The 27379-nt window shown below is 37.1% G+C and overlaps 1 protein-coding gene and 1 long non-coding RNA gene across 3 annotated transcripts in view; one reads left to right on the forward strand and one right to left on the reverse strand.

The window, feature by feature from the left end:
• LOC129245843 (uncharacterized) overlaps window positions 1-27168 on the forward strand; it is a 92829-nt gene extending 65661 nt beyond the window's left edge. For both annotated transcript variants that reach the window (XM_054884265.1, XM_054884266.1), the window contains exons 2-4: window positions 23146-23277; window positions 25544-25792; window positions 25987-27168. In XM_054884265.1, the coding sequence (XP_054740240.1) occupies window positions 23146-23277; window positions 25544-25792; window positions 25987-26319 (714 nt within the window). In that variant the 3' untranslated portion in view covers window positions 26320-27168. The remainder of the gene's footprint in view (window positions 1-23145; window positions 23278-25543; window positions 25793-25986) is intronic.
• LOC129245844 (uncharacterized) lies at window positions 14124-14772 on the reverse strand. Its single transcript, XR_008582434.1, has 3 exons — window positions 14724-14772; window positions 14500-14659; window positions 14124-14409 (listed from the first exon to the last, which is right to left on the reverse strand). It is a non-coding gene; the product is annotated as an uncharacterized LOC129245844 (long non-coding RNA).
• Window positions 27169-27379: the final 211 nt, after the last annotated feature.

Genomic DNA, 27379 nt, shown 5'->3' on the forward strand with positions numbered 1-27379 from the left:
CATGCCGACATACATACCCGTATATGTGAAAAAAAGTAAAAGCAAATGCCTACACAAGCCACTACACGCAAAAAGTGACAACATCAGATATAAACAACAACAAAAGCATTGAGGTACTTTCTTCTTCACTTTATACATTTTTTTTTTTTGGCACGTTTCATGGAGTTTATTGCTTTTGTGTATACAAATACACATCGCTGTCATGCAGTTCTTGTTGGTATTTTTCGTGCGCTTTTTTTTATTATATTTTATTATTAGTTTTTAGTTCCATGCGGATTTTGCATTTACATTTTTTTGCCTTTATTTTCATTTGCTGGTTTTTGATTTACTTTTATTTTTTTATTTATTTTTGCTTTTATTTAATTTTTTTTTTATTTTGCGGTGCATCAAACATTCATAAAACACAGTTAGTTTTACAAACTAATTGCTGTACAGCAGCAAAAACAACCAAAAAAGTTTGCCAATTGCAAAATCACTGTGTTATTGACTTGTCGTGGTTGTTGTTGCTTGGTCATCCATCAATTACAGTACGAATTTCACTAACTTGTCAAACCATTTTTTTCTGCAAATATATTTTTTTCGCGTATGTCGATGCACCGGTGTGCCATAAATGCAATGGATGCACTGAAGCATGAAGTTGCGCTATTCGAGAGGTCATTTAACTTCCGTGGGTATTAAATAAAAAACGAAAAATAAAAACTTAAAAACTAAAAAAAAAAATTAAAAATTAAAAATAAAAAAATTAAATTAAAAAAAATTCAAACATTTTTAATCCTTCATAGAGCTCTATAAAAATCCATAGGTTTGATATACACCTGATTCTATTTTTACCCGATACGATACGTTCGCAAAAAATTGCAGTAGGAAAATATTCATGAAAAAAGAAAATTAAGTGAAAAGAATATAAAAAAATATTTTTAAAACTCACTTGTTTATTTATTTCATGCTCACACATTTTAATTCATTAAATATAAAGGGGCTTCCAATAAGAGGTGTTATTTTGATATTCAAAGCAAACTGCTATTTTTTAATATAAATGATCGGATGTTTATTTCATTATAAAGAGGAAGGTATGCCGTTGATAGTGGCAAATAACATCAGGCAAATGACCACCACGACCACGCTTACAGGACAATATCCTTTTCGTGAAATTTTCCATAACCGAATTGCAAAGTGGCTGCCCTATGTCCTCGATAGCCTCACGAATTCCATCTTCGAGGTCTTGAATCGACTCTGGGCTGTTGGCGTAGACCTTCTCGTTCACGTGGCCCCAAAAAAAAGTCACAATGTGTTAAATGTCAAGGTCTCGGTGGCCAATTGTGATCACCTCTTTGAGAGATAACACGGTCCGGAAACTTCTCCCATAAAAGATCAATAGTTACGTTGTTTGTGTGGTACGTTGCGCTGTCTTGTTGAAAACAAACGTTCTCCAGATCAATACCATCCACTTCCGGCCATAAAAAATCGTTAATCATCCATCCTGTTTAACACCTAACACCGGTTATTGGAAAACCCTTTATTATAAGAAATAAATAATTGAACGGCTAGAGCAAAATCTACCGAGTCTCAGAGACTTTTCTTGAGACTAATTTAAACTCCCCTTACCTCTGCTTCATCGATTTTGAGAAAGAGTTCGATACTTTCACTCAAGAAGCAGTCTGGAAAGCTCTTGAATGCAAAGGAGTGCCTGTCATCACCATAAAAGAAATGTACCCGGGCGCTTCATACCGCGTGAAATAGGAAAATTCTTTAAGTAGTAGTAGTATCGAAGTTCAAACCGGTTTTAGGCAAGGATGTGTTTTATCTCCACTCTTCCTCAACCTAGTCCTGGACCTAGCAATGGGACAAGTGTGTGCGGCCAGCAGGGGCCGGCTTGATGACCTAGACTATGCCGACGATATTTGTTTACTATCGAACAAATACTCAGATGGATCTGCTAAACTACAAACGGTATGCCAGGCAGTAGCACAAACAGGTCTAAAAATTAACATAGCAAACACCAAAGTAATGCGGACTAACACCGCCGAAACTCAAGCCCTTCACGACACGCCAACACGCCGCTTGAAGATGTACATAAAGGAATTTTGCTCCCTTGGGAGCATAATTTCAAAAAAACGGCGGATCAACAACTGACATACGCAACCGAATATCTAGGGACGTGTTGCATTTGACAAGGTATGGAGATCAGCCCAAATCTCCAGACACACAAAACTGAAAATATTTAATGCCAACGTTAAGTCGGTAGTTCGGTATGGTATGGATCGAGAGACAGCCAGGTTGCTTGATGTATCTGCTTATGCTGGAATCTGGTGCTGCAGACTACCATGTTTCAGGCACCGGCGAAGTCGATCAGCCTCTGTCCGTTACCGGACGTTTCGTTGTGCAGGCTGAATTTTCCGCCTGTGGGACCAAAAATTCCCTCCTTGCCCACTCTAGCGTTGAAGTAGCCAAGCACGATTTATATGTCGCGGCGGGGGCAGCGCTTGTAGGAACGTTCCTCATAAAAGGAATCTTTGCTCGCATAGTCCTTTTCTTCCATCTGGGCGTGGGCGCAAATGAGCGATATATTAAATAATCGGGCTTTGATGCGGATTATTGTGAGGCGACACCGAATTTTCGCTCCTTTACATAGAAGCTGTATTAGACGTCGCAAGCTCCTATGTTTTTCTTACCTTGCCCCGTCCATCGCATCTCTGGAATGGCAGTGATGTCAGCCTTTACTCTCATAGGCAGAGGCACCTTCCCCATTAAGGAACTGGACATTTCAGGTGCATGCCCTCAAATCGTAGTGCTTAGTTCGTTTGCAGGGGTCGTCATCTGTATAGGAAGTTCTCATCCGAGGCTTTGTACATCTTTTCATTCGGGGGGGATTTTTAAGTGGCGGGTACCAAACCCAGCGCACAATCAGCTATTCTGGGATGCTTCGCCTTCTCACGTTGGCTCACTCCCGAACGGGTGTTCGGAAGCTACGCAGAAGATACTTGGGCCAATCCCGGAAGTTGTGAGCTGCTTGAACCATATGTAGAAGAATCGTAATGGGCACTCCCAAATGAATGGCCATCAGTAACTTTCCCCACTTGCGTGGTCTTCTACATATGGCACCATCCTCGAACCTTAAGTTAATTATATCAAACAATTTTATATTTCTTTTGGCATAGGACTCACAATGATTTGATATACGCACAGCAACTGGTGTTTCCGCATTTTGTTTAACTTTTTGCATTATATTTTTATATTTTTTTATTCACCTTTTCCATTCTAATAATGGTTCGTTGCATCCAAGTGTTCACTTTTTCGAGTGTATATTGTATCCAGACTCCACTGTACGTATGTATGTGTGCAAACACACATATCTAACGTTTGTTGAAAAACTTTGCTAAAATCCTTTACTTCGAAACCCCAATAAAAGTTAGAAACAAATAAAAGTATTCAAAGTCATTAACATATTTCCCAATATTATTTTTGCCCTTCGAGAAAACATAAGCAAAACGTCTAAATAAATTTATGCCGTACGCAATTCCGAAAAACTTTTGTGAATGACAAATTGAGTTGCTTTAAAGTTGAAGGAATTTATCGCCGGTCGAGTGCGTCAAAGTAAATAAAATTCAATATTTAACAGACATTTATTTGAAAATAGCAAAAAAGGAAAGTTAAAAGGAAATGGTCAGTTATCTATGTTTAACAATATATTTTTTTCTACCAAAGAACTGCCATTTACACACAAATGATACACAGCAGCTGCACACCCACATACATACACTGCGTTAAATAAATATAACACTTGGGCCTTTTGACAAGTTTTGGCAATTTATTTATTTCTCAACTCATTTCAATCATTATTCATGAAAATAATGCTAATTTTTCCAAGAAAAACCTTATGAATTCAAGTTTCGACTTTGTGAGAATTAAAAAAAAAATCTTCAAATTTCCATCAAAATTTATAATCTTTTAATCAGAGTGTTTAGAAAATTCTTGGGTGTTCCATTTTAGCTATCTCCAATTAAATTCTGTTAAAATAAAGTGTAAATTTCAAGTACCTAAGAATCTCGTTGTTTTTTGACAATTTTTTTGCTGCCGAGGTTGGGAGTTTTCTGCCATATAGAGAAAGCGCAATTTCCTCTTATCTTTACACAGGTCTCTGCGAGTGAAACTACAACAAGAAGAAATGATAGCTAAAAGATTTACCGAATAAGATCACCTCCGATACATTCAGCATCAATGCTAAGCAATTCTCTGAGTTCCTAGGATTACCTCCGACACTTTCAGCATGAATGCTAAGCAGCCCTGTGGTTTCCTTTGAGCCCTAAATTATTTAATGGTAGTAGGTGCTACGTTGAAAACAATAGAGAGAGAGAGAGAGAGAGAGAGAGAAAGGAAGACGATGCAGCTTAATTGGAAGTTGCAACGGGGAATTGGAGAACTTGAGTTGCCGTTCATTGAAAGGGTCAGGTGAATACTGCTGATCCAACCGCGTGGTGGTGGTGGTGATGGTGGTTTAGGTGTTGTCTGGGTAACCCAACAGCCCGAACCCAACTATTACAAAATATGCCATTTTGGTGACCCACTTGTAGAAGCATTACCTTTTATTAGTCGAACTATCTTGACTTGACTATGAATTTGCTCATGTCATCTATTCTGCCTTTTCTGCAATTTCTTCCCGTTTAACCATCGAGAATTCCCCTAACATTCTATGTCGTAGAGCACCCAGACTTGGGCACTCACACAAAGAGTGAAAGACTGTTTCTTTAGATTCTTCTTGATTGCAGCTTCTAACTCTATCATTGTGCGGCCCTCCAATCTTCCATGCATGACCTCCCAAGGGCTATTAGCCGTTTATTGTTGACTTGTTGTAATTGTTGTTATTGTTATTCATTGTAATTCGGAATATATCTGCTCGTGGCTTTCTTAACAACTCGTCAATTCTCGATTTGTAGAAATTGGGCTACTTTTGTTTAGTTATTTTGCAGGTATTCGTGGTAGTCCATCTTTCGACGGACTGCTTCTGTAATAGCGAGAAGATCCTCCTTTTTCGCATACCTCGGGGGCAGCCTATTTCTACCGCCTCAGATTTGTTATAGTATGCACCTGTTTTGCCGGTTCATCAGCTTACTCATTTCCTTCTATGTTGCTATGGACAGGTACCCAGCTGAGATTGATGTCTGTCGTACGCACTAAATCATTAAGTTCTTATTTGCATTGCTTGACGATTTTTGAATTGGTTGTAGGTGACTTTAAAGCATACTTCCGTTAGTTGTTGTGGATGATTTTTAATTGTGCTGCAAGCTTCCGTTATCCTCAGAACTTCTGCTTGAAAATTACTATTCCAATTCCCCAAATAAAATATTACTTCAGCTGGCGTCTATGCTCCATTTGGCTCTCGGTGGAAAACGTACCGTGAAGTCTTTCTTGAAGTTAAGGTCGGGGACTGCGTAGTACGATCTGTTTTTGAGCAGCGAAGGTCCCTGTAAGAGGATCTTACTGTGACCATACGACCTTGTTGTGCAGCTTCCTATGTCTCTGAGTCTCACTGCGCTGCAAGTAGGGATTGTTTTAATGTGTAAATCTACTGGTAGTAGATGAGTTAGTACATTGAGCGCTTCAGTAGGGCTGGTGTTAAGCGATCCTGTAGTTAGAATACACGCTGTTCTTTGTATCTTGTTTAGCTTAGTATTGTTGTATTTCTTTTCTGTTGCAGGCCACCAAACTAGTGCCGCATATGTTAGTATTGGCCTTACAAGGGCTGTGTAGGACCAATTTGATAGTTTTGGTTGGAGACCCCATTTTTTACCTAACATTCTCTTACACGTGTAAAGTGCTATATTCGCTTTCTTTACCCTGTACTCTACGTTGGACTTCCAGCTGAGTTTGGGGTCTAGGATAACACCTAGGTATTTTGCCTGTTGGGTTAGCGTGAGACTAACGTCGTTTAGTTTTGGGGGATTAAAGTTTGGTACCTTGGTTTTCTTAGTGAATAGCATCAGTTCAGTTTTTCTAGGGCTTACACTTAAACCACAGTCCGTGGCCCAATTGCTGAGTAATACCAGAGCTCCTTCCATAATCTCACTGATTGTGGTTGGAAGCATTCCTGAAACCATAAGCACTATGTCGTCCGCATACGCCACTACTTTAATTCCCTTTCGGTTGAATTTGGTAAGGATATTGTTGACAACTAGTAACCACAACAGAGGGGATTAGACTCCTCCCTGAGAGGTTCCCCTGTTGACAGAGCGTTTTACCGTGCTGCTGCCTACCTCACCTATGATCTTTCTAGTTTTAATCATGTTCTCTTGGTGAAAAGATTTTTAGAGGTGTACTACCTAGCAGACCGTTGCTCGGTTCTGTTTCACTAAAACTAAATTTTGTGAAACACAAAACGAATGACGTGGAATGCAAAGTTTCACTCAAAAAAAAATTTTTTTTCACCATACCTAACGAGCAACGAGCCTGGTATCTATCATCCTTCGAAATACATGAATATAGTATTGTGGGCTAGACATTTTTTTATGGAGTATCACACAGCTGGATGAAATTTAGTAGTAGTAATAGTAAATATTTATCTACCCCCACATACATTTTAGGTGCGAAACTAAGTTATCCCTGTTTTTTGATGAAAATAAAACTTTATTCTGAAGAAATGGTTACAAGTGAATCATTGAAAGTATTGCCCATCGCTGGCTATTATTTTTCCCCCATCTTTCTGGTAGATCTCGTATACCGTCGCGGTAAAACTGCTCTCCTTTAGAGGCTATCCCCGGATCAAGCCATTTTTTGATGTCTTCATATGAATGGAACTGCTGGTCAGCTAGACCATGTGCCATCGATCGGAACAGGTGATAATCGGATGGCGCAATATCTGAAGAATATGGCGGGCGGGGTAAGATTTCTCATTTCAGTCTTTCCAGGTAGATTTTAACGGGTTTGGCAACGTGAGGCCGAGCGTTGTCATGGTGTAGAATCACTTTTTCATGTCTCTCCACGTATTACGGCCGCTTCTCGCGCAGTGCTCGGCTAAATCACATCAATTGAAGTCGATACCGATCCCCAGTGATGGTTTCGCTTGGTTTAACAGTTCATAATAAATAACACCAACTTGGTTCCACCAAATACATAGCCTAACTTCGCAGCGTGAATATTCGGCCGAGGCGACGACGTAGAAGCATGGCCGGACAGTCCCCATGACTTTCTTTTCCTTGGAATGCTGTATTGATTCCATTTTTCATCACCCGTCACGATGCGATGAAGAAAACTCTTCCTTTTTTTGGCGGTGCAGCAGTTGTTCATCCCTTGGTTTTAACTTATAAGAAACCCAAGTACCCTGTTTCTGAATCATTCCCAAAGCATGCGATAGCTTGGAAATGGATTGCCGGGTAACTCCTAATACTGACGCAAGCTCTTCTTGGGTTTGACACGGATCCTCATTGTACAGTGCCTCCAATTCAGCGTCTTCGAAGGCTTTTGGCCGGACGGTTGTCAACATTAAAATCACCATCTTTGAAGCGACGGAACCAGTCTCGGCACGTTGTTTCACTTAAAGCAGCTTCTCCGTAAACTTTTTGTAGCTCTCGATGCGCTCCAGCCGCCGTGTTTTTCGAATGAAAGAGGAAAATCTACACTTCCCACAAATGACGATTATTCGGCACAGAATCAGACATTTTCACAAAACCAAAAGTTTATGATACCAAAACAAAATGTGTCGAAGCAGTTTGTTTACCATATGTCTAAGCTTGGTTTATGATGTTTAGGTTTTGTTAGAATCGACTAGCACCACTGCTGGCGGCATCCATTGACAAACAGCGGGAACTTAGTTGCGCACCTAATAGTTTACATAGTAAGTGCGAGGTTTAACGACCGTTTAAATTGCCATTAAATCAACCAACCATTGATTAATAATTAATGATTTATTTATTTTTAATATTTGCTATTCCTGTTAGTAATTAATCATCTCTCTAAAATATGCTAACTTAATATTTGTGTTTCTACTTTTTTTTTTATGTCCAACTGCACCCTTCTATTATCAAAGTATTTAAAACACGACATTTTAATGCAATTTGTTGCTACTTTATTTACTGAATTTTAATTACTACCTCACGGGCAGGAAATTTACATTGACTGCAATACGCGTACATATTATTTGGGTGTAGAAAAATTAAGAAGAAACATTTCGCATTTGGCCGCTGTAATGCACAACATTGAACACGTGACCCGTCATCCATCACTGCCAGCGTTGACAGGAGGTTAATGCAGTGCTGACATTCAATTTAAACAAAATAAAACTACATACAAACATTGCAACAAATTAAAACTCTGCTATCTACAGACTCCTGTACTTGTGTATATATGTATGAACATAGCTACATAAGTTTGTAAATAGGCACAGTCATGACCACATTTACAGTAACGGCTTTTGAAATATGGGCACTGAGCAAGTATGGGTTTTACTGCTTATATATTTTTCAATTAAATTTTGAGAGGTTTCTTCTAATTAAATGTATTCAAGGTAGGTGCATACTTATAAAAAAAAGGAAAAACTATTTTTGTATTATGGGGTTAGGAATTGTTGTTGTTGTTGTAGCAGCATAAACATTCCACATACTTAGATACGGGGAATGCTGCTAGAGTGACAGTCCTTGGCCGGATATAAATCCGGGTCGTTTCAGTGACGTAGAACCGACTGTCGTGGAAATTAGGAGTAGTCAGAGGCACGAAAAAATGATGATCTTCAAAATTTTTTTTTGCAAGTCAATTGCTTTATTTTACAAAAATAAAAACATAGCATTAATACATCATGACTTGATGATATTTCGTCTTGACTTTAGCAAAATTTCAAAAAAAAAAAATTAATAATTGTAAAAGCTATCGCTGTTTGTGTGGAGCCCGTTTCTGCGGAAGTCCCTTGCGGTGATCATCACAAGTCTTTGGAGATTCATCTAAAATCAATCGGACAAGAGAAATTAGTTTTATTAATAGATAATCTTGTGGCTGATCGAAGTTTTTTTGTTCAAAATTAACAATATGACGGCCTGAGGAAATATTTTTCTGATTTCCGAGAAAAACAAACCGACAATTAATTAAAAAAAAAAATCGAAAATTTGAAAAAAAAATCCTTCTATCAGGCACGAGTTCTTTATGTTTTTCAAAAGCCCGAGATCCCTTTGTTTATTGTTGAATTACTCAAAAAGTATTTGTCGGATTCACTTCAATTTTTCACACATTATTTTTAAGATATTATACTTTAGGAAAGTGCAAAAAATCCAATTTTTTTTTAATTCTGACTACCCCTAACTCCATAAGGAAAATAGTTGGTTGTCTGACAGCTCACTATTAGTTAAATTACCATCTCTCAAAAATTCACATTGGGAATGAGACAGAGTGTAAACTCTTTCTCGTGGATGTTGAAACGAAAGAGCATATCTTGTGCTGTATTGCCCTGGCAAAGACAAGACTGCATATCTTTCATCGATATCAAATGGATCCGAATGAAATCAAGAACGCTCCTGTTGCAGATATTCAGAAATTCGTGCGCAAGGCGGAAATTTTACTGCAAGTATTTGGCTTTCAACCAATTCCTAGCCTGAGGCAGACAAAAATGGATGTAATAGAACCTAATATAAAATTTTTAATATAGGTCTATGAATAAGTTCGTGCGGTTTTTTTCGAAATTTGAATTTCGGATCATTCCCATGGCTTTTAAACGTTTGGAAATGGTTGATTGATCAACTCCCAAAGTTTTTGCAACCTCTTCTTGCGTTTGAGCCGGATCTTGATCGAGCAATTCCTCCAATTCGGTATCCATGAACTTTGGCGGCGCGGCCAAAATCACCACTTTTAAAGCGTGCAAACCACTTCTGGCACGTTCGCTCAGCTAGAGCATACTCACCATAAACTTCCACCAAGATACGATGACTTTCGGCTGCTTTTTTCTTCATATTAAAATAATGAAGAAGAATTCCCCGCAAAAACACATTATTTGGCACGAAATTCGACATTTTCAAGTGTGGTAAAAATATTGTTGTTTACGCTTCAAATAAAAAACTTATACTGACGTTTGTGCCTTACGACAGTAGCTCTCCAATGAATGTTTGGAAATGTGGATCGATGGAATAATAATCAAGTTACGCCATCTGTTGTAAAACCGCACGAACTTATCCATAGACCATTAGTAGAAATGCCAGTTAATATGACTAGTATTAACTACTTCTAAAATATGTAGGTAGGTGAAGTCTTTGAAGTGCCAGTCTGGCACTCCCCAAGTAGCACTGAAGCGCCGTTTTGATACCATTATGAGACCTCCAAAGAGTAGATATCTACAGCCAACCAGAGCTGTTGATATAATGGAGAAGATTGATCGGATTTAGGTTAGTGCACTGCCCCAGGCTGGTCAAGAAAGGAGCAGCCAGTGACCTTAATTGTCTAGCTGTCAAGCCCGGACATTTACGGTAAAAGTGATCAATAGTATCCTTCTCTGCAAGGTCTCCACAGCTTCTAAAATGGGGATCGTCCAAGGACCGTTAAAGACAGCTTCCAGTTTGGAAATTGAATGGCGTGGAGTCTCCAGAACTTTTTGAGTCCTCCTTGTATTGTACTGGGGCCAGAGGGTTTCCGAAATAGCACATGAGGAAATAGAGCTGCATCTTTTCTGCGCTTTCCTAAGAAATGAGTTGTGCCATTCCCCTTTAACAGCAGCCTGAGAACAATTCAGCCTCCTCATCAGAAATTTCATTTCCTTCTCTATTCCTATGTCCTCCAACTCAGATTAGAGAAATGTTACCAGCACACCCAAGATAATTGATCTCCTCCTTACAGGAGCTGACTAGTACCCACCTCGTTTTTTTTTTTTTTTAATTTTTCCATGTGCTCAAGTAGCCCAGCATAACACATAGGCTGAAAAGTCCCAAGCCTAACACATTGATGGCACTCATTATATATACATATACATTTTTTTTTTCCTTCGTCCTCGCTACTACGTCTGTAGTGATTCCACTAAAAATATCCCTCCTCTTCTCTTGAATGTTTCCCTCCACACCGGGACTGCTTCCGCATTGATTCGAGGTAGAGGGCCAAGACGGCGTCCTAAGAAGGGCACCTATTTACTCACCCTGCGTCCAAGGTCGCCTGTTTTGAGAAACCTATGCTCAATGCTCTTCAACATAAGCTTCCATTTCACGCCTCTTTTTCGGATAGTATCCTCCATGAAATTTGTGACGGAATTTCATTTTTCTTCGTCTATCATCATTTTCTCGATTATTTCTTCAGGTGTAAATACACCAATAGCTCGTTGCAGAGCTGTTCTCTCCATGTTCCACCTCCCGCATACTCCATATGTGCAGTTCCATCTCCATATATGCAGTTTGGTAGGCTCACTTTTCCCACTTGCCACAAATACTTGCGAAAGCATCCATGTCCGGACAAAAACTGTGTGAGGTATTAGTTAACCTCACCGAACTTTCTTTCTACCCACTTTTTTAGATCGGATATTAGTCTCGCTGTCCATCTACCGTACCGTTCAGAGATCCATCTTGCCTGCCAAAGTGTGAGCGTTTGAATTCTAATATCGGAGAAACATGGTACTAAGATTCCTGAGATTTTTGTCTCCCATCTCCGTTTTCGCTCTTGTGCTAGAATATCTATAGGGATGGTTCCGCTCATAACTAAAACCGCTAATTCAGATACTGTTCTGTATGAAGAAGCCACTCTGAGAGCGCAGGTGCGTTGCACAAATTGCAAAATTTCGCACTCGTTTTATTGTATTCTTCTCTTTTTCAGTTAGTACTAACCTTAAAAAGACAGCCGTTAAAATTTCATAATATTCTATTCTTTGGTTCGTGAGTTATTGTGCTAAGAGTGACACTACTTTCGTTATTTCCAAAAAAATGGATTAAAAAGAATTTCGTGTTTTAATTTTGCACTGCTTCTTGATGGGAAAAAATACCGTTCAAGCAAAGCAATAGCTTGAAAATTATTATGGGGACTCCGCTCTATCAGAAACAACAATAAAACTATGGTTTGCTGACTTCAATCGTGGTCGTAGAGACATCAATGATTCACAACGCAGTGGACGTCCAAATGAGGTGGTAACACCGGAAAACATAAAAAAATGCATCAAATCGTTTTGAATGATCGAAAAGTGAAGTTGCGTGAGTTAGCTGCCATCGTAAAGGTATCAAAAGAAGATGTTGGCTTTATAATGCATGAGCATTTGACTATAAGAAAGCTCTGTTCAAAGTTAGTGCTGCGTTTGCTCACCGTTGAGCAAAATCAAGAACGTGTTGATGATGATGAGCAGAGTTTGGCCATGTTTAAACGTAATAAACCGGAATTTGTATTTCCAGTTTTGGCTCCCAGCGACTACTGGCTGTTCGCATTCATAAAAAAATGCACACAGGTAAGAAATTTCGATCAGAGGCTGAAACTGGCTGGGGTCTATTTTAGGACAAAAGATTAATCGTTCCACAAAAGTAGTATTGAAATGTTAGAGCGACGCTGGAATGCTTGCATTGTTCTTGATGAAAGCTAATTTTGAACAAAAAAACATACCCCTTTTTCAGTCTATGTGTTATGTTTCTTAAGGGGGAAGCCTACTTTAGAGGCTTCAAAAACTCGATTTTTTCGTGGATTTTTGTGGGAAGGAAAGAAATATTCAATTGAAACGAAACTTTCAGGTGTTATTGTTATATATTTCAGCAGTCTTCTCAAATTTTTTCATGACATATGACATATTATTATATATATATGCAATTTTCATCTGAAACCAAAAACCCAAAAAAATGTTTACTTTAGTATAATATAGATCCTAGTTAAACCAAGGGAATTAAACAAAAAGTGAAAAATTCAACAATTTTTCGCTAATTAAAAATAAAATGCATTTTTTTGGAAAAAGAAATTCACTTTAGATTGTTTAAAAAAAGGGTTAATCATAACTTTCTTAAGATTTTTTAGGTTCAACTAGAAGGTAATTTAATTCCGAATACAATCAATGTTATCTTGTTTCGATAGGATGTTTAACTTTTCCCCTATCTTTCCCGCCAATTAGGAAAAATCGTAAAAATAAAAAACCGAGAAATCGCGCGTCAAAGTTTTTGTATATAGTATAAAAAATCCGCTCGTATAACTGCTCGACGCTTGCTCACAATTTCTTCTGTAACTCCGAAAATATTTTGAATTTGCTTCTGAAATTTTTAGGACACATTCTTGGATAGTTTGGGTAGGCATTTATGTAAAAAACAAAAAATCGATTTAACACTTTATGGACGGGAAGCCTATTGATAGGCTTTTCAATTGCAATTATTTTATAGAGGCGTCAAATGCATAAAAGTGCATCCGCATTGGCCATAATTTTACTGTGAGTGAGTATTGTAAGAATCTCGGAACTCAATATCGATGTTTGGTTCGGCCTTTCATAAACAGAAAAATAAACTCTCAGGCGACTTTAAGATCCTACCAGCTGAGTGCGGCAGAGTAATAAAATAATTAAACCGTACCATTGGTATTATAGGATAAAGGTGCCACGATGATGAGTGGCCGAATGGAATGTTTTCGTTACATTATGAAATGTAGATAATAAAATACATCCTAATTACCTGTTGAGTAATATGCAGCAAACGGTAGGGTATAAACAGTGGTGTTATCTCCCAGCGCGCCATTTGTTAATTGCTTGTCGTTAGTGTAACAGTGTCCTAGTGGAATTCGTGAAAAGAAAAGTATGTAGTTATTGAAAATACTCGTTATTGGTGTCTCATTTTATAGTAGTATTGGTTGTGTTTTACGGTATATTTACGTATTTTCAAATTGTAATCCTTTCAAATGGATTTAACTAGCGAAAGCGAAGAGGTATTTGATGATTCTTTGTCTGAATATTCTGTGAGCAGTGATTTTAGTGATGATAGCGATATTATAAGTTATAAAAAGCATTCTGGATTGTCACTACAATACAGCGATTCAGAGGATGATGTTACTGTGCCCGGTTTAGATGCAATCTGCTATCCAATCTGCCCGTACATAAAGTGTTAAGAGGCCTCACTATTTTTATAAGAAATTATCTTGCACACATTTTGCTTCACTAATTTAAACTACTTTTAACTACAAATAAAATAATTATTATTGCAAAATGATCATATCGCATTTATTTATTCAAAACTAAAATCTTCTTGTGCGCAAACTAATGCCCGCCACTGTAAATCGTGCGCTTACTCATTGAATCACGATTTGGGTGAAGTCAAGTAGTGGGAAAGCCGTACCTAGATTAGCTATAAGACAGTCATTGCAGCTTTACAATCTTTTCATGCGTAAAATTTTGTGATATCAGCCATGAACTTTGCGCAGGCCGCCACTGACAGCTCTAAGTTGGCTAAATACAAAATCGGTTACGCTCCTCATTTTATTTGCCATCTGAAAAAAATATGTATGTAGTACCTGTAAATATATAAATACATGCAAATAACATTTTTTTATATTTTCTCAATGTTGTTCTTCAGTTCTACACATCCACACATACATACATACCCGCATACATTTATTTGATTATACCCTTAACATTCTGTGACAAGGTTGTGTACGGCAACCAGCGCAAATTTTAGGTGTGGCACTACTCGCATTGCACCAAGTATTTATTTGCTTGTCAGCGCGTACATACGCGTATGAAGGTGCAACAAAGGCTGGGAAGCTGAAAAAGATGAGTTGAGACAATCAAACTGTGCGCTTGATTATTCTTTATTTGCAGATTTCACCTCTGAAGCGAGAATTGTTTTTCTTCACACGACAATCTGTGTATTTTTTGACAGCGAAAAGTAATTACTAGTATTAAGTAAAAATTATATTATATGTATATACCAAAACTAAGTTTAAAGGTGGAAAGATAGCAAATTGGCAAACCTTTTGGGTTGTCCTTCAACTCATAGTGGGCAACTGGAGCAACGATTATATGTTTGGAGTGATTCAAATACAAGTTCATTTTTGAATCTTAATGTTGATTTGAAGCAGACAGCTGCTTTCCTGTCGTACCAATACGAATATGGCTGCTGTAGACGTACTGGTTGAGACTACGCAACTCAATTGCGGCACACCGACACATCAACTATTCCAACGGCTCAAAAGTTTACACACCGCCTATTGTGAAACGATTTTTAATGGTGTAGCTCATGATGGAAAGAATAATGAGATAGCGCCAATTGTGGTACAGGTACTTTGTTGCTCTCAGCGAGTTTGAGATGAGTGACGTCATATTAGCACAATTGGTGACCGGTATGGCCAGATTACCATTTTCGTAACTTGATTTAATTAGCATTTTTTATTTTTTATTTTTTTTGTTATTCAGTCTCGGAGTTTTCATAACATTTTTCTAGCCTGTTCTAATTAAAATAATAATAATTTTGCTAAATATACATTTTTAAAAATTAGTTCAATAATTCACTCAGTTTTATTTAGCTTTCCTTCTTTAACATCTGGTCACATTGCCCGCGATTGCGGTTATTGTTGGTGTTCTTCTCCTTCCAGCAGTAAAATCTCTCTCTCGCTACTACAGTGTTGCCTAATTTTGGATACAAAAACGCACTAAAATACCCATTTAAAGAAAATGAAATACCAAATTTTTATTGAATTACTTAAAGAACTTTGTATGCGTAAATTGTCTTTAAAATGTGCGTGGTTTTAAATAAATGTGTTATGGTGGTGTAGGGGAGAATGGGGAGTTGTGAGACGGGTTTTGTTTTTGGACCCGTATTACTCAAAATCTTAATATTCTGCGTATGTCAACGATGGAATCTTTAGTCAATGAATACTGGAAGCTATTGGTATGGCCTATTTAACAAAACTACAATTTTCCTTAAAATTAAAATTGTATATAATAATATAAAATATAATACAAAATACAAAAATATGGGGAGTTGTAAGACACCATGGTTTAAATCAATAAAAATGACTTATTTTAGTTGTTAGTTCTTTATTAAGATGAAAAATAAAAAAGAAAAGACAATTGTTATAAAAAAGTGTATAAAAAATGTAATGCCATCAATCTGATGATTCGCAGTGAGAACATGTATAATAACCAGTTCGTAAATTGGCACACTTTAGGTGCACAGCTCGATCGCATACATTGCAATGAATGGAGTTGTTTCTGCTTAACTTTTTCGGCATTGCACCTTTGCAGATGATGCAAAAATCTTCTTCTTCTTCAAATTCTGATGATATATATACAAACAATGCATGAATATTGCTAGGTACTTATGAAAGATGCGTTAAAACGTCGAAAAAACGGTGTCTCACAACTCCCCACATTTGTTGTCTTACAACTCCCCAAATCGTTTTTTTATAAATGGCCGCGACACACATTCGCGTTCATGCCCAAGTGAATGTGTAAATTCAAAGCTAATAGGACAATTAATAATTTGTATATATTAATATTTGCAATTTGCTTCAACAACTGATCGAATGTATCGCAAAATAAATGATGAAAAAAACTTACCGAGAAATTCCAAAACACAGTAACTGGAGAGACGCGTCGAATGCGTGTAAATATGACCAATGCTAGCTGAAAAGTGAGATCGCATCGAGAACACTTGTTGACACTTAAAATCGAATGTAAACAAATGAATAATGCCGAAAGGTAACAATGTCTCACAACTCCCTGTGTCTCACAACTCCCCATTTTCCCCTACAATTTCATTTATGAGTTTTTTTTTAAGAGAACGACTTTTTTTGGTGTATTTCAGGTTATGTAACATATAAGGTACTGTTTTTGTAAAAATGTCGTCATGCAAATTTTTACTATGAATACACCTCTTGTTGTCCTATGTCCCAGGATCCAAGGAGTGAGGACCGGAAGAAGCGATTACACCTCTATGGCTTTAATTCGCTTTAATTCGATTTTTAAAATGTGTAAAAAGTTTGCCAATTTTAAGAAGAATTGAGAGAGGAAGATTTAATATTTTTGCATAACCTTAGAAGGAGCAAAAAATTAAATTTCCCCTTCCAAAATATCAAACTTTATAAGAATCAACAAATTTGCATTAGCACTAAAATCTTCTCAGAGTGACCGTTTTTAACCTTGTTTTGTTTAAAAACAGAGTTTTTTTAACTTATAGTTTCGGTAGCTTTAAACTAAAAAAAAACCAAACGGCAAACTTAAAAATCATTCTCATTCTCTTCTGGGCGCAATCTTGTTTCTATCATTCTTGGGTGTAGCCCTTATCATACCGTTAGCCGGCTCTCAGCGCGTTTGACAGCATCAGCGGATGGGCTGACGTAGCCCGGGTAACGAATCGATTTGTTTACGAAAATACTAAAAATGTGTTAGTGATATACGAAAAAAGTTAACACAATGTGACTTCGTTGCCGTCTGTGCAACGATAGATTTGTGTGAGTATATGTATGTTTAGATGAGTGTGCGAATATGCGTGAATTGATCGTGCAGAAATCGGCTGCCGAATACCAAAGTGACATTATTTTGGACGTTGTTTTCCCCCATAGATATTGGCCAAGCCTAGTAATCTATTATCCTTGCACAGCAGCCTTACGATAATTTTGAAATTTAGAAATTTAGAGGTAGATAGATCTATCGATATCGATAACTATGATTTGATAACTGAGAACTAAAAACTGTGTAGAGATTTCGGTTCAGTAGGGATGGGCAAGCACTTATGAATCATTTAATGCCAGAACAACGCAACCTAATGTGGAGAATTAGTTTGACATAAATAAAACTCTTCGCGAAGATCATAGAGCGAAGTGTTAAAGAAGCGAAGCGTCGCCGTTCCCAACTTGTTGGGCTATGTTCTTCGACTACGTTGAAAATTTTACGTAAGGATTTTAACTTAGGGGCCTATCAAATGCAACTCGAGCAAGAATTGAAGCTCATTAAGATTTATTATTCAGATTTATTGGAAAACTTAGTCAAAAATCGGACTGATCTAATGGACTATGTAATTCGTATCCCCCGCAGACACACACCGGATATAATAGTAAAAAAATAAATGCCTTAAAATTATCCGCCTTAGCCGCATGGGTTGATGCGTGACTACCATTCGAGAGTGAGTAGGTTCGAATATCCGTGTATGAAACAGTAAAATGAAAGAAAAGGTTGTTTCTTCAAATAGCGGTCGCCCCTGCCATGACTCCTGCCAAGCTCCGCATATGAACCTTTTGCCGTTCGGAGTTGGCTTAAAAATGTAGTCGCCCCATTTGTGGGATAACGGCAAGATGCTCACCACAAATAGGAGGAGGAGCTCGGCCTAACACCTAACAAAAGTGAACGCGCCAATAATTATTTTTTTGAAGTGAAACTTCTTAGGCGTCGATGGACGAGCGAGAATGGAGAGTAAAATTTCAAGGTCATGCAACATTGTGAGCATTTTCATTCCACGAGAGAGAAAAAATATATAACATAGAGGAAAAGGAGAGAGAGATATATATATCTAAGATACACTTTAGGCTATTTTTCCTGAGTTTTTCCTTGTGGTTGCTAATTTCTAGTGAGAAATAACACTGCCTACTTTTTGATGCTTTTTTTTTTAGTTATTTAGTAGAAAAACCTTTACGAGGTTCAATACGAGTATGAGCAATTTATAAGGTGACTTTTCCTATAAATTTTACTTATTGCTTACTTAGTGTGTTTGTTGTTGTGTTCGAGATATCAGTAGCACCTGTTAACTAAAATTTGTATCGAAAGTGGATAGCAGTAAGACAAAAAGCATAGAATGAGCTTCAATAATGATGTGCGTTTCAAATGAGTAGGGGGAAAAAACAGCCTGTTATATTTACACCGCTTAACAGCAGTTAACAGCTCTGTTAGGTTACAACATAACTTGTGGGAACTATGTTTAAAATGAGAGAGATCTATTCAGATCAACCAGATATGCCTAACCAAACCTTGTGAGAAGACCCATAGTGAAATTTTCGAATCTTAAAAGAAATATATTTTTATAACCTTTTAACCCTCCTAAGTACGTTTTAATAGTTTTTTTTTAATAGTTAGAAGATCAAAAAATTTTAAATGCATGTCAAATAAAGTATCATAACCACCATGAAACGAAAAACTTCCTTCCGAAATTTTATTTTATATGCACGAGCATTTTATTAGTTCGGGGAAAAAGAAATCCATTATTTTGTAAAATTTTTGCGCGATCTTTAGCTGCTGGGCGATACTACGACCGAGCCGATCAAATTCGAGTATTTCCGTGATTTTATCGACATTTTCTTTAACATCTAAAATACCTGAACGAAATTGACGAAATCATAATTGCACGTAATTAAATGTTACAGCATCGGCACCATTAACACTATTCACACATTCAACGGACTGGCCTGCATTATTGCCAAATCCATTTCGTTACGTTCAAAGTAATCTTTCTCCCATAGAATAGTGTTTTGTATTTAGTTCCCCGAACAGCCATTGATACTCTTTTCGAAATGGTCTTTAATTCACGGAGAAACCCACATTGAAAATCTTCTTTGAACTCAAAACGGTATACCAGGATTTTTATGCTGAATTTATTGAATAGCCAGAAGTTGCATGGCCAAAACACAAAGGAATAGGGGGTTGAGGAACTTTATAGGACAATTTTTTGCCTAATCGATAAAAATAGTGAAATCTTATACGGCTTCCCATTGTAGCCATTGTTAGTACATACATACATGCATACAAACATGCAGCCACACACATGCATACATACATACATACACATACATATATACATACATTCACATACATACTACATACATTCACATACACACACACATTCACATATACCTACATGCCAAATTTCTGCCTCAAAAGTGGCCTTCTGCAAAAAAGCGGCCACCTGACCATGAAAATATAACGGCAAAAAACATCAATTAACCAATTTTTTATCAGCGTTTTCCTTGCAAAAATCCACACAAAGTTAACCAACTATTTAATTTGCGACAACAACAATAAAGCCATTTCCAATTCACTTGTCAGTCAATGCCGAGGCGTTGCACAAATGGGCGGCTACCGCATGGTCAGACCACAAACGCCATAGCTGGGGCAAGTAGTTGCTGTGGCCTCGAAAGCAAAGCACAATTTATGGTGCCACAAACAACAAAATGTAACTCTCAGGCTGTAGCGTTGAGAAACTTGACCGTTGTGAAGTGCAAATCGTTGGCCATTTCTGAAATGTGTAGCTGATTTGACCAAAATGTGAATTGGCGAAGAACAATAATTTGCTAGGCGGATTGCGCAGCACTAACTAGTAAACTCAAAAAAAAGAAAAAAATGAAAAAAAATAAGAAAAATTAATAAATAAAAAGAAAAATTATTTAATTGAATATTTAAGTTAGCAGCAAAAACGAGTTTCTATGATAGTTGCGCTGCACTTGCGGAGTCTTATGTGATTATTGTTGTTGTAAAACATTTTTTTTTGTTACTTAGCGTCAATTGCATTTTCGCGGTATGACCGTGTTGGCCTTGTGCTAATCCATATTTAAGAACACGACGCAAGCGCAAATGCGCGCAACAACAAAACAACAGCAATGGCAGCAGCCAACAACCCAGCTGACGACTAGCAACACTTTCAATAGCAGCAACATCAACAGCAGCGCCATCGAAGGCGGCAAGAAACTCCACCACCTTCAAGACCCACACAGCCAATGCCTGTCATACGCGTGCACCCCGTCGTCTGCACCCAGCGTCAGCGTCAGCGCGTTCGTAGCTTAAGTTTATTGTTTTGCTGATCGCTCCGAGAGGCGCAGCCACCGTCAAAGTCATCATGCTGCAATGCTGGTTGTTGTTGTTGGTTATATTATATTTTCGTTTTTGTTTGTAATTCTTTTTTTCTTTTCTTTTCGCTTTGTTTTTCGTTTAATAAAATATTTAAAAGCAATCCAGTCAATGATACTCGAGCCTTCTATTCTACTAGCAAACAACTACAACAAATAAGCATAAAAAGTATCTATTATAATAAGAAATTTGATTTTGAAGCACAAAAACAAAAACTTAACGCAAAAAAAACACATAAAATTCCGAATAACAAAACAAGTCAGCTACTCGTATTTGTGGCCGTTCAATGATTTTTTAAATACCATTTTACCAATTTTATTTACACAAATCGCCAACGCAGCGTTCAAGCGTTTCAGAACGTTTTCAGTCATCGATCGGTGAAGTTCGAAATCGAGTTGATATTATTCGTTGCAAATCGCATTGTGTGCGAGTTGAACTTGGAGCGCAACAGTCCATGCAACAAAGCGTAACGCGAAGTGCAGTGCCAACGACAAGCCAAACGCTGGGCAAACGTGCAACTTGTTGAAAACACAGCGAGCGTATTCAAAGCAATTTAATTCCGTGCAGCAGCGTTTTACTAATAACACATACATACATATACATGTACCACATAACGCGCCTCTTTACGCTACGGGTCCTCCTCCAAGGGAATTTAAACTTGCATATTGAATCGTTTTTTATTTTCTTTCCTTGCTTGTGTTTGTTGTGTGTTGCTTACTATTGCGCTTGTTGTTGTGTTCGAGTTATCCGTAGCGCCTGTTAACTAAAATTTGTATCGAGAGTGGATGGCAGTAACGCAAAATGCATGCAATGAGCTTCAATAATGATGTGCGTTTCAAATGAGTTGGGGAAAAAACAGCCTGTTATATAATATTTACACCGCTTAACAGCAGTTAACAGCTCTGTTAGGTTTCAGAACTACTTGTGGGAACTATGTTTAACATGAGAGAGATCTATTCAGATCAACCAGATATACCTAACCAAATCTTGTAAGAAGACCCACAGTGAAATTTTCGAATGTTCAAAGAAATATATTTTTAGAACCTTTTGAAATTTTTTGACTTTCTAACTATGAAAAAACTACTACAAAAAAATAGTTAGAGGGTTACAATAGTTTAATAGTTTTTTTTTTTGTTTAATAGTTAGAAGGTCAAAATATTTTAAATGCGTGTCAAATAAAGTATCAGACCCTCCACGAAAGAAAAATGGAGAAACCAATAATGGACTAAAATGTTTTGCGAAAAACTTTCTTCCGAAATTTTATTTCATATGCACGAACATTAAATTAGTTTGGAGAAAAGGAAATCGATTATTTCATTAAATTTTTCCTTAATGGGTTTAAAATTGTTTTGTGGACGATCTTTAGCTGCTGGGCGATGCTACGATACAAATATGTCGGTCAACTTCTATTATTTCTGTGTTTTTATCGGCATTATCGACATTTTCTTTAACATCAAAAATGCCCGAACGGAATCGACGAAACCAAAATTGTACATAATTAGCCGCTTCAGTATTGGCACCATAAACCCCATTAACAATTTCAACGGCCTGGCCTATATTATCGCCTTTATCAAAGAAAAATGTACCGAATTTTCCCTGTAACCCGCAACTGAATGCAGTAAACAAAAAACAGCAAAAGAATTTTTTTAGCGTGAAATGTCACCTTGACGACGAGCATAAGCCTTAAATTGTTTCAACAATAATTTACGAGATATCGATGACTACACCCAACTATCGAGAAAATAATGGAGAAAAATAATTTCTACTTTTTAATTCGTCAAAATTTTAAATTGCCACAAATATGAACACTTATTGGCACACCAAAAAAAAAAAAAATAAAGAAAAAAATGCTGACGTCCGTGGGTCGAACCCTTCGGGAATTTTGATATACTCACCCAACGCCATCGATCTGCATCACCCTTGACTCACCCTATGTTTAATAGTTTCATAATAATTTTATTCGTCTAAAACAAAATTACATAATATTGCAAAATTTTAAATTTTATATAACTAGGCGATATGACGACCTCTAACGGAATGAATACTAGGCTACTAAAATTCGAAAAAATTCATTATCAACTTTTAAAAAGATTTTTTTTAGCTTTGAGCTCTTTATCTCTCTAAATTACTGAGCTTTAAAAAAACACAAATAACAACTATGCCTACCAAAACCAAATCTCAGTTAAAAACACTAAATATTCCAATAAAATAACACCAAATATACAATTTAATTAAATCAACTTATTTATTTCACCTCTTCAACCACTCAACCTAATAACTGATTTATTTCCAAATACATATACATACATACGTACATTTATATATGTATATAATTTGCAATAGATTTTCTCTCTCTAACTGCTTCATTAACATTAATTTCTAATTGGTTTACTTTTTTTGTTGCTTATTACTTGCAGATCATCATCAGTGCAATGGATCGTTTCGTGTGGTTCGTACTGCTCGTCGTGATGTCGCATTTGGTGACCGAATTCACACGCGTCACTGGCTATGCGCGCGGTAATCGGCACGATGTTGTTCTTATAAATGATGTGAGTACGAACACTTGTTGCCTTTTCTTACTCGTACCTGTGCATGTGCATACGTCTGTAGGTGTGCAGTCTTTTGAAGCATTTAATTATTAGCGTTGTAATATTTTGGGGTGTCGTAATGTAAGTGGGGCGGAGTCGTACGATAATTGAATGTTTATTAGTAGCTACAAATATTGAGAGGAGAATGCACTAACATTTGTTGTATGTTGATTAGCTGAAAAAGTTGAACAGTTTATGCTAAAGTAATTTACAGCTATCGATATTTCGTTACACGACAGCAACATGAAAAGGGTAAAAAGCAATAATTTATTTTTTTTTTGTTTTTTTTTTTTTTTAATTGGTATTAAACATGAATGCTTTCGAAACAAGTAGTTCATTTTTTTAGAAGAAACAAATTCAATAAACTTTTGCGTCAGAAGCATAAAATGCATTGGAAGTTGTAGGGTGATCTGTATGCTTGCAGCCTTTTCTTGTTTGTCAGAACGCACCCTACAGGAAAAAGTTAAGATGGACTAACAGTAGAGGAAAATGTTGAGGAACAAAAAGATTTGGCAATTTTTAGCGATTTTTCAAAAAACTAAGTAAGATAAGCTCCGTAAAAGACGGTTGCTCAGAAGTTAAAAAACGAAAATCTGGGCTCTCACACCTGCTATTTTCTCGTCTCACAATGGAAAAATACACATTGGCGGTTCTATTGATTATTCTATTGTTTTTCAGAATATTCCACATTAGGATCAATGCAATTTTGCATTCGTTTGAACCAATTTTCGTGGCCCAATTTTCTAGTCACTTTGTCCAATCGCGTTTCCAAGGCGTGTTGTTGTTTAAATTATTCAAGAGGTGGGTCATGCAAATGCTCATCGTACGAGTACTAATTCCCAAGAATGCTTCTATCTCTCTGTAAGTGGCATGACGAAGTTGCTAAAACATTTCGCGCACAGCGTCGATATTCCTGGCACAGCTGATTTTGTATAACCTCACCGGAATTCGTCGGTGAGCGATGAAGAAAATTCATGTATCATTTTTTTACAAGACAGAAATTTCAATAGTCTCCCTCGTATGCCCTAGGTGTGGCCACGAGAAATGTCATGTATCATTTTTTTACAACACAGAAATTTCAATAGCAACCCTCGTACGCCCCATGAATTTTGTCCATGATCAGTACTATCAGGTATTTGAAATTCGTTTCTCTCAATGTGCGACTAAATGTCGTTACTTTTCTAAACAACCCCTTTAGAAATCTATTAGCTTATTTCACCAAGTAAAAAAGTCCGAGCCTTACTTAAAAAAAAAGAAATAATTGGCCCATGCACTTCTGTTAGGTGTTTGGTCGAGAAAAAAAATCTACTGTTTCATGCAAGGAGACTCGAACTTACGCTTTTCCGAACGGTAGTCACGCACGAGCCCATTCGGCTACGGTGGCCGCCTTACTTCGTCGATGAAAATAACAACATCAGTTGGTGGTAGTTGTAGTGAAGAATGTTTCAGGTTTAATATTTTTTTACTTCCATTTTGACACGCTAATCTGCCGAAGAACTTTTTTTTGGAGCATAAGATCACCTATGAATCGCCGTGTACAACGTGAGATTTGAGTATTACAGACAGAATAGACCAAGGCGTGTTCATTAAAAGTGATGCCACTAAACTAACAACAATGTTTTATACGTTTAATTGTAACGGCAAAGTATGTGCAAAGTGGAAGACAAAGGATGAACTCGCCTTATTCCATTCTATGCTGACGGCCACATGGACACAGCGGAAGAAAAAAACAAATCAGCTGATTTACCGATGCCTCCTTTAACAGATTCGCCTTGGAATGGGCAGAACTTTTTACTTAAACTAATATTTGCTAATAATCAGTTGCTCACCGTGGCATTTATTGCTCCATAAATTATTTTATATTATTTTATTATTGAAATTATTTTCGAAGCATTCAATTTCTAGTAAGCAAAGCTTCAAATAATAAAAATTTAATTAATTAAATTCAATTATTATTTTGCTCTCCACTCTCCTAGCAGGCAAAAAGAATTTACAAGAATTATTTTTTATGAAAATAAATATAAAAAAAGATTTTTTTCAATCTGTAGTTGGACTCATTAATAAATTATAAATATTGAAATATAATATAAATTAAATTATTGCGGAAATTATAAAAATGTTTAAAATATAAATTAAATTATTGCGCAAATTGAATTGAGTCAAACAAAGTAGAGTCGTAAAATGGCACACAATTAATTATTATTTTGCTCTCCATCTCTCCTTGCAGACAACCTTACAGCCGAAGACAGTATCGAATATGATTTTTTATCCGGGAGAAGAGTACGGAGTTTATGAGCAACAAATGTCGCAATACAGCAACTTCTATCCGATCAATAATAACAAATACAGCAGTAATAACAACTACAACAACTATAACAGCAATCCGAATATGCAGCCGATCTCAGCATCAAATGGCGAATCAGCCACAACGAGCTTCCCCTTTAGTTTTCGGCCACTAATTGATAGCATCTTCGAGGTAAGTCAAACGACTAGAAGAGAGAATTCAATAAACTGCTGCTAAGCACAATTTTAATTTGTTGCGTTTTTTGTGCGCAATATTTCTTGCTTCAACTTCAGCTTAAGAGAAATAGTACAATTCACTTAACAATTCCAACACAATTCACTTAACTAATGCCATTATTTCACTTTTCTTTTCGCACTCACCCACAGATTCCCATATCAACATTGCGTGCTGTCAACAATTTAGTGGCGCGTCTAACCGGCAGCTATCAACACCAGGTGCCATCAATGACCGCGGGCGTGCTTAAGTCCACAAATGCCAATGAGAGTCCGGACGCATTGGAGGCCTACCGTTCCCTACAAGCAGCACCATCTGTGCCAGCAGCGGCCGCAACAGCCTCAAACACACCGCCGCCAACGTCTTTCGATTCGCACCCAGCGACAACACAAAATGATGATAAGACTAGTAATTTAGACAATAAAGACGGCAACAGGGTGATCAGGTTGCAGCGGAGGTCGTTACTGCGAGAAGTGAACGCGTAGAGTAGTGCACTTTCCGGTAGTTGTTCATTTGAGAGGCCGTTGTTGACTACCAAGGCGTAGGAGGGCAATGGAATGGTGACAGGAAGTAGCGGAAGCCATGTCGGTTTAATGCCCTGGACACACACTCAAACACACACGCACACAGTGAAATATATATACGCATATAAACGCGCGCTCGCCTACAGGAACACTTTGGCTAACTACGTATAGTTCATTTGCACTTCCTTCCACCGATTCATTTTCATTCATTTTATTGCTCGCTCATTTGTTTGGTTGTGCTTGTCTATGCGTGTGTGTGTGTACAGCTAAGTGTTTTGTTTGTGTTTTAGTTGTTCTTTACGCTCCTCCTGGTGGTTCAATGTGAACATATTTGCATAAACTTGTTCTAAAGTTTGCAATTAGTTTTTTTTCGTACGCCTCGATTGTTGTTCTTTTCCGTTTTTGAAACTTGAGAACTAAGCCGCGTGAAGCACCTTTCACCGCCGACTCATCATCATCAGCGCTTGTGTTGAGTTGAATTCAAGGTGACTATTTTATTTAGTTTTTATTTTTATTATTTTTTTTGTTTTCATTTCTCGCACAAATTCTATTTTCACTCTGCTCTATTTCACTTTTACTTTCTATTAGTCCGTTCTTTGCACAGTCGTTTCACATTTATTTTCATTTGCTTTGTGTATTCCGTCATTTAAGTTAATTTTTAAGCGCGCAAAGATTTCTTCGTTTCTCTCACAATTAATTAAATGTTTTCTTCTACGTTTATTTTTATGCCGATGTCCCCCTTGTTGGCATTTTTTATGTTCATATTTTTGATGTGATATTAATTTAGTGACACTTTTAGTAGAATTTAAGACAATAAATGTTAATACTATTTATAAGAATTATTTTTTATGTAAATAAATATCAAGAAATATGTTTGTCTATGTGTAAGTGGATTCATAAATAAATTATATTAAAATAAAAATTAAGTTGTCGTACAAATTTAATTAAATCAAATTTAATTAATTGGCGCTTACGCTCATTTTGGGTGTCTGGGCGAGCTCCTCCTCCTATTTGTGACGTG

The sequence above is a fragment of the Anastrepha obliqua genome, chromosome 4 (genome assembly GCF_027943255.1).
Source record: "Anastrepha obliqua isolate idAnaObli1 chromosome 4, idAnaObli1_1.0, whole genome shotgun sequence".
Classification (NCBI taxonomy): Eukaryota; Metazoa; Arthropoda; class Insecta; order Diptera; family Tephritidae; genus Anastrepha; species Anastrepha obliqua.